This window comes from Gigantopelta aegis, chromosome 14 (genome assembly GCF_016097555.1).
Source record: "Gigantopelta aegis isolate Gae_Host chromosome 14, Gae_host_genome, whole genome shotgun sequence".
NCBI classification, from domain to species: Eukaryota; Metazoa; Mollusca; class Gastropoda; order Neomphalida; family Peltospiridae; genus Gigantopelta; species Gigantopelta aegis.
Window position 1 is genome coordinate 36,125,686 of NC_054712.1, and position 8,944 is coordinate 36,134,629.

At 35.3% G+C, this 8,944-nt stretch overlaps 1 protein-coding gene across 1 annotated transcript; it reads right to left on the minus strand.

Moving 5' to 3' along the window:
- On the minus strand, positions 1 to 8,944 carry LOC121388260 (cathepsin Z-like). The gene is made up of 7 exons (XM_041519529.1): positions 8,749 to 8,944; positions 5,694 to 5,812; positions 3,755 to 3,979; positions 3,366 to 3,516; positions 2,521 to 2,596; positions 1,534 to 1,626; positions 1 to 423 (listed from the first exon to the last, which is right to left on the minus strand). Exons 1-7 carry the CDS (start codon positions 8,913 to 8,915, stop codon positions 310 to 312), a joined length of 945 nt encoding a protein of 314 aa, XP_041375463.1. The 5' UTR covers positions 8,916 to 8,944; the 3' UTR covers positions 1 to 309.

Below are 8,944 nucleotides of genomic sequence, written 5' to 3' on the forward strand. Positions count from 1 at the left end.
TTTTATTCGAAAAGGTTTTATGTATAATCTCAGACAATATAACATGGACATAAATTCCAGTTTATCCTTTAACAATGGATACCATAAAAAAAATATATTTCAGTTATGAAAATAAATTATAGTTTTGGAAAGAACATTAATAAGTTTGATATTTTTAACATCTGAATTAGTAAAACTGTGACCAAGATTAATCCTGTTGGAACTGAATATTAGTACAATCAATTTCTATTTGAAATACTTATAATTTTAAGTGAGCCAACAAAATTAAATTTAGTTTTTTTTTAAATGTTGCATAATTATTGGATAGATTTATGGCACAATTGGGTCACCATAGGAACAGCCACTCTCAATACCAAGATTGTAATGGTGGCCTTCTCCATGTTTGTACAGACTCGTCACTATTTGAAACCATCCGTGCTCTCCCTGTAAACAAAACAATTTGTAGTGAGAGATCATGGTAGATACACAGAAACTGAACAAAACTTTAAATAATTTTAAGACATGGCTAAAAATATTGTAGAATTAAAAATAAAAAAACGTACAGTACATTGTGTCAGTGGTGCATAACTACAGTCTTCAATCAAAACATATAATTTCGGGCACAATTATAAAATACCAATCTGTTGGTTTAAGAGCAGTTTTTATAGTGCTACAGTGGTATACATAAATGAAAGCATTTAATAAAATTCTTGTGCAAGTAAATTCATTCGGACATCTCAGGTATATTTTACAAATTATTTAACCATGTAGAATAAGCATTCTGTCACATAGAAATAACTATTACTCTCCATTTTAAAACTGAGAGGAGGCCAGTTATTTCACACTGATTTGTGATACAAAGTAATAGGATACTAACCTATATGTTGTCTGACAGCTACTGATAGTGATACAGTATTAGTGATGTTCCAATGATTGATTATAATAAAAAATATTGATCGGTTTGGCTTTACCAACGTGACGATAGATTATAAAAATCCATAACTGTTTGTGTTGGAATATAAGACTCCATCATAATTATGTGGTCATGTGGAATAGCAAAGTTCACCAGAGGTGGCAGAAATTTCGACCTCAGATGAGGCTTGCCTGGGGTTCTGCAATTTTTGAAGTTCAAAATATAATTTGGCAAAGTTTGCTGTTCACCCAGAAATGGCCTTTTTTCGATAATACACATTTATTAAAATTATAATAATTCTCCATGTATTTTGCATTCAATTTGGTAAATAGGGCGAGACGTAGCCCAGTGGTAAAACGCTCGCTTGATGCGCAGTCGGTTTGGGATCGATCCCCGTCGGTGGGCCCATTGGGCTATTTCTCACTCCAGCCAGTGCACCACAATCGTGGTATGTGCTATCCTGTCTATGGGATGGTGCATATAAAAGATCCTTTGCTGCTAATCGAAAAGAGTAGCCCATATGTCCGACGCTATATAACCGTAAATAAAATGTGTTGAGTGTCGTTAAATAAAACATTTCCTTCCTTCAATTTGGTAAATGTTAGAATATGCTACAGTGAGGGTGTAAATTTAATACTCACCCATGGTTCTCCCCAGGAATTTCTGACGATCCAGTATTCCACTCCAGATGCCTTATCAACTCCCCAGCCAACCACCGAGATTATGTGATTAATCTAAGAAAGAACAATATCAGACCTTCTAGAATTTTTATAAAGTCCACTAGCCATGGGATCAGTGATTTGAAAACTTCACTAGCCACAATTAAAAATTCACTAACCCTACTTTACTTTAAGTTAATACAATTTTACTAAATAATAGTAATAATCAGATATGTCACCTAAAGAGGGAGATAGAGATTAAACACACTAACAATGGGGGGTTGGGGTGGGGGCAGGATATTCATATTTACAAAATAGACTTCACTGCAAGATTTGACACCCCAAAAATTCATTAGCCATTGGGCATGGCAATAGTAGTTATTTGCTAGCCCAACGTTGAATATCACTAGCCATGGGAGTGGGGCTACCATAATCTAGAAGCCCTGACAATATTTAACATACACTATATTAAAAAAAAAAACTAAAACATTTGAGAAAAAAACCTTCATTGCTTTAGTACCAATTTTTACCAATTAAATCTGAACAAACTGTAAAATGCAATAATTATTATATCAGACTGCACATGAAAATGTTGTGAAGAAATTGTAGATGAAAATGGGTAGAAATTACAACTAAAACAAACAATACCATAGTAATAAAAATTAAGCTGCCAAATAATGTAACTTGATTATTCTCAAATGCTAAATTATCTAACTAATCAAATAATGGGGAAAAAAGCACAGTCTGAAGATGTTAGAAAGGTTTACACTATTAGCAAAGATTTTTACTTAAATGCAGATGGGTTGTAAAATGTAATATTGGATGGAAATTCCAATCTTCAGAAAATTGGATAAATAAAAATACTCCCCAGGATAATAGTACAAACTGCCAGCTAAACTTAATTCATTGAAATGTATAAAAATTTACAATACCATTGAAAATTGGCTGTGTCAAAATAGTTGAACTTACTGCATTAAACAAATGATATTCGGCATAAATTCCTCCAGTGTAAGCCTCAAGTTTATTTGTTGCCATTATACCACAACTAAAACAAACAACATTGACTGTTAACATATATATTAAACAAAGGACTCTAAAAGGAGTTCTAAGCAGCTAATGTGGGACAAATCTGCAAAATGTTACCATTTATATCATCATTTAATAACTAAAATTACAACCATTTATTATAAACAAAAAACAGTATTATATTGTTGCAATATTGTTAATGACAATTTAAACGACCTAGAGATTGGCAATCAAATATGACTACATGGAAAAAGAAAGAAAACAAATGTGTATATCAGTGACTCTTATTATGTTTAACATATCTTTATTGTGACACCTAGTTAAAAGTATTTGACAGACAATTACTTACTTTACTTAATCCTCTTCGTGTGCAGTCACACATAAGGCCGACGTTGACAGACAATAGCTGATGATTAATAAATCAATGGGCTCTAGTGGAAATCGTTAAACAAAACAAACTTTCCCTCATTTAGAGTAGACTTATTCATTATTAAAACAATTTAAAAATTAAATATTCAAACACCAATTAACTTAACACTGTTAAGTATACAGGGCTAGCTCTGGCACTCACCAAGTTCACCAGTTGCGAATTTTAAAAACAATTGGTAAAATTTATTTTAACTTGGCGAATAAATTTATTTTTATTTTATTAGAAAATACCTTGGGTTTTGCAACTTTTAAAGTTTAAATAGTTGATTTGGTGACATTTTCTGATCACCCAGAGCTAACCATGAGAATATATTGTTTTTAAAACAACTTACATGCACTTAATTCTGAAATACACGTACCTGATTGGTCCATTTTTGTATATTTCAGCCATCATCTTATCACGCCCGTTGACACTCCCGTAATCACTGACTTTCCAACGAGTAAAGTTTTTCAGACCTTCACACTTGCCGAATGTTGTACATGTTCCACACTCATCGAAAGCATTGCATGCTGAAAAACATAACAAAGAAACTGTTAATAAGACAGAAATATTCTTTAAAAATGCATACATTTCCCCCCCGTTTCCTTTAATGGTAGTGCGATATAATTTATTATTCAGTGGTAGAGCACTCAACTGAGCTGTGGCAGGGCACTGAATTGATCGACATTGAATTATTATGGAAAGTTACCTGCCATACCTTCTGACAGAAACCCAACTGCATATTCTGTTATCAATACAATTTCTTACCTTGGTCCTTAGCTTGATAGTTATTACATGTTTCGTCTGGTATTCCCTTTTCGTGGGCGTACTTGTAAACCCCTAGATCACCTCCACCCTCGCAGCTGCCAGCATTTCCGCAGTCGAGGACATTCTGAACAGACAAGTAGGTGGATGGCCAGGCTCCCTTCCGCAGAATGTTGATTCGGTCAGCAATGGCACTGGTTGAACCCATTGCCCAACATGAACCACAGTCTGCAAAATGAAATTATAAGTTTTATGATTAAGCTATAACGTTTTCCCTAGAAAATTGGCAAGGCATGGGAGTCCAAACCCTTTTCGGACAATTTCACCATTTTCAGGACACCTTTTACCCCCCATTATAGACAAAAAATTAATTGAAAAAAGAGAGAAATAATTAATGTGTTTGCTTTAATAAATGAATGGGAAAATATGTATAACATGGATATTTAATTAATTAATAATATATTTTCTTAGTGTTTTATAAAGGCAGTATTGGAATTAGGTTTTTTTTTTTATTATTGAAAAAGGCCTGCTTAATCTCAGTGCTAGACTATTGAGGCACGGTGTTGCACCATGCTAAAACAAGCTAGGAAAAACTAAGCTAACAATACTTATACTTCATTAAATAACAGAAAGCCTAAAATATTAACAAATTTTATGAGGTCAGAACAAAAAAAAACCTTAATTCAGAAAACAAAATTTTACGGTGAACTATATGTACACTTTCAGGGTGACAAAAATACAGATACTATATTAATATCGTAACTTAGATACCTTCGCAAAGTTTAAAATTTAATCAGTATGTCACTTTTGTACAATCTGATTAAAATTAGCTCTACTGGTCTCACCAGTAGATCTAACAGCATTGCATGGACTCCTATGTCCAGGTGACATTTCATCTATAAATAACAATTTAAATATTGACCAATTACACTTCGCCTTTTATAGCGTTACTCGGGAGCATACAAATTCTAAAAATATCGGACAAGACTATTTATGCAATAGGTGAACTTGTTGGTCTATAGATTTCAACATTGAAAAAACGGGGAAAAGTGCAGTAATAAACTCTGGATTTATTCTAGTATAAACAGATTTTATGGCTATACCATCACAGGTTTTTTTCCCCCCGTCTTGAACCGAATTTTATATAAAATTTTATATTGAAATTAGTTTCCGGCATACTTTGTAATTCACCCGAATCATTTCGTATACCCACTGGCATGATTTTGCTAGTAAGGTTTTGATTGGTCGAATGAAAGGTCACTGGACATGAGCTCCAACGGGCTGCTGTTAGATCCACTTGTAATAGTGGAGCTAATTTTAATTAGATTGACTTTTGCAAACATTTAAGTTTAAGGCTGCTAATATTTAACAGCTTAATAACTATGGTCTGTTCCATGATTGCAACACCAATATTAATAGTACCATATAGACTACAACAAAAAACGGAGAGAAAAACCCCCAAAGAGATTTGTTCCGAATAGGGTTTGAAGGATTTAATATTGGTTACCAGTTGCTTCTGACAAGTAATGGGCAAGACGTAGCAAAGTGGTAAAGCATTCACCTGATGTGTGGTCAGTATGGGATCGATCCTTGATGGTGTGCCTATTGAACTATTTCTTGTTACAGCCAGTGTACCATGACTGGTAGATACATGTATCAAGCAAAATATATTTTATATACACTTTGATATATACATACATGTATACTTCAGGACAGCACATACCAGTCATCAGGAACTTGTTGCATCAGGGAAAATCCCAATCAGATCATAGGTTCCACCAAGGGTTCGATCCTATGATCCAAGCCCTTCTTTAAAGTGCTTTACCAACTGAGCTAGATTCTGAAGACATGTGTAACAGCACTCACCAATTTCCATCTTAGGGTAAGTAAGACCTCACATGAAGAGACTTGTTAACCGTTAAGAAGTCCTACATTTACTTACACTGAGGAATGTGTTGGTTCCTTGTGGTGCTGGCGTAGTTGATGCCGCTCACATTACGCCAGTCCCAGGCCTTTGGCAAGGCAGACAAATCCATTAATTCATAAGGCCGGGGCTTCGTCCTAAAAACAAAAACACATCATGATTATCAATACAATATCACTATAATGACTACAATGTTACTTCTGGCCGAGAGATCAACCATTACAGACAAAAAACGTTTGTTGAAACATGGGTGTACAATGGAACTAGTCTGAAGGGACGTAAAAAGTGTGTAGAAAAGTATTGACTTCATGTATGCCCTGCACTACAATGGAACCACTTGTAAGAATTTTAATTATTTATTTTTTAAAGCACATTGATTTAATATTAATCATCGGCTGTTAATAGTGTGAAGTGACATAGAAAGAAAAGTATCGACATAATGTGCCCCGTGCACTATGGCTGTTGGATGTCAAATGTAAAGAAAGAACATTTTCTGTTATCAGTCTTGATTTGAACTTGAAAGTTGGGGGAAGGACTTTCCTATTGCACTGTCACTAACCCTAACCCTATTTATTAAGTATTTATAATGTTCTTTATATGTGACAGGGCCAAAGGAAAATCCAACCAAGTTGGGCAATTTAAGGTGGATTCCAATCCCTGATGTCATAGCCCAGTCTTGGATTATTATTTTATCGAATCCGGGTTGTTTCGCCCTAAAACCATTTCGAACTCTGCGTTGTTTCACCCTTAGTCCTATTCACCCAGGGTTGGTTTGTCCTAAATCTCATTCGTACTGAGTCGTTTCACCCCAGAAAATAAATATATTTATCTCACCTTCATGTAATATTCTTTAATCTCATTGGTTGTTTGCCGTTGGACAAATCCCTTATACCCCTGTGGGCGGAGCCAAATTCTCTTATACCCCGTCTGTAATTTCAACAGTTTCCAGCCACCCCAGTTAATGCTAAAGCAATAATTAGATTATAAATAACATTGATAATCAATCAAGTATACATAATTAATTTTATTTTTACTATAAAATACACTATTTCAATACTTTTAAAAGCTGCAATGTTGAACTCGGCCTATCTAATTAAAATTAGCTCCACTATTACATGTGGATCTAACACCCAGTTGGAGCTCATGTCCACCAATCAAAACCTTACTTGCAGAATCCTGCCAGTGATTTAAAAATAATTTGAAAACATTCCGAATTATCCTGAGGGTATAACGACATGTTTCGTGTGAATTATGAATGCCTTAAAACATGTTTTATTTTATAAAATAAATAATTTGTAATATAAAACTGAAGACTGATTTAGTTTTTTTTTTATTATAAATAAATAAATAATTTTTAATGTAAAATTGAAGACTGATAACCCACCCCGTACGTATTGGTATGGTTCGCTGTACTGCGGCCACTAAAATAGACTCGCCCGTTATTTTTAGAATTTGTATGCTCCCAAATAACGTTATAAAAGGCGAAGTGTGATTGGTCAATATTTATATTATTATTTACAGACGAAATGTTACCTGGACATTGGGGACTACGCAGTGTTGTGGGAACCAGACGTTTCGCCCCCCAGCCAGTTTGCCCCACTTTGTGCCAGTTCGCCCCAATTTGTGCCAGTTCACCCCATATGCCAGTTCGCCCCCCGTCTTACGCCAGTTCGCCCCCACCCCAAATGCATATTTTTTAAAGAGGAAGAACAGCTATGACAGATTTCGCAAAGACAAATAAAAAAACTAAATCAGGTAAGTATAATTGGTTTAAACACGTTCTTAAAATGAAAGGTGAAACGTAGGGGAGGTGAGTTTGAGGTAAACCAAATCAGTAAATACGTAAGAGAAGAAGGAACGGTATTCACAAGTTATCGCGCTATACATATATCGGCGTAATCATAGTACTTTGATGTCGGTTGAAGGTGTTTGTCGCTTTGATTCGTAATGACAACGTGGCCTCATCTTGATATTCACTGTAGCCTTTGTTCTACCTGTAATTGTTATAACAAGTTTAAAACACACACACAACTATTATTGTTTTTTTTACCTATAGTCTGTTCCAGCCCCCTCAAAAAACACGTGGTTAAACTTAAAAACAAAAGTAAAAGTGTTTGGAAAAATATATGCTGGAAACGATTTGGGGGTGAACTGGCACATCGTGGGGGCGAACTGACAGATTATTCGGGGGTGAACTGACTGGGGGTGAACTGGCTGGGGGGCGAAACGTCATGGATCCCAGTGTTGTTAGCAATCTGATTAAAATTAGTTCTACTGGTCTAAATAAGGCATTCGTAATTCACATGAAACATATCGTATACCCTCAGGATAATTCGGAATGTTTTCATATTATTTTTAAATCACTGGCAGGATTCTGCAAGTAAGGTTTTGATTGGTGGACATGAGCTCCAACTGGCTGCTGTTAGATCCACATGTAATAGTGGAGCTAATTTTAATTAGATTGGTATATGGCTTGAGTAAATGATATTGGAAATAAACAAAATTATAATATTAATTTTATCTATAAATATAAACACGCAATGTGTGACATCTAAAAATCAATGGATATAGGACAAATCAATGAATAAATGTACTTTATTAACAAAATAAAAATTAGGGCGAATCGAAACATGAGGCCAGGGTCGATTCGTATCTTTAACTGAGTCGTTTCGACTCAGTTAAAGATACGAATCGACCCTGGTCAAAACGACTCGGGTGAAGTAGTAATAACTAACGGGCAACTCTATTAACGAGCCCCTATCCACAAGGGTTCAGTCACGCCCGCCCCGGATCTAGCCTCTGACTTCGCCAGTGACCACCTAGCTGTTACCATTTTATCAAAGCCGGAAGTTAATTATATTTTTCTACTCGGTGGGAAGGCAGAAATTGCTTGATTTCATTATAGAGTCGACTCTGGCGTTAGAGAGCAATTTATCTGTCCAAAATGCCCGTCTAGCTCTCCAACGGTAGAATACTCGGGCTACACGTAGGCTTTCTGTGAAAGGCGTAGCGGTAGTGAAACTGAAAGTTAACTTTACACAACTCAGTGTCACTCAAATCTACTTGTACTTACTTGACCGTTTTGATGCCTTTGTTGAATTCTGGGTTAAAACAATACGCCTTCTTGTTTGAGCCCAAGACCCTTTCTTGTTCGTTTTTGTAAAACCATTTCCCAGCATTTACAGAAACCAACGATATGAGAAGCAGCAAAAAACACGCACACCAACCCATTGTTGCCATTTCTATCTGAAAACTGTATCACATGACGC

Coding starts and splice junctions, on each gene's coding strand:
- LOC121388260 (XM_041519529.1), bottom strand. CDS start 8,915: ATGGCAACAATGGGTTGGTGTGCGTGTTTTTTGCTGCTTCTCATATCG. Junction 3,517..3,754: donor CTATCAAGCTAAGGACCAAG/GTAAGAAATTGT, acceptor TATGTTTTTCAG/CATGCAATGCTTTCGATGAG. Junction 424..1,533: donor ATTCCTGGGGAGAACCATGG/GTGAGTATTAAA, acceptor TTTTGTTTACAG/GGAGAGCACGGATGGTTTCA.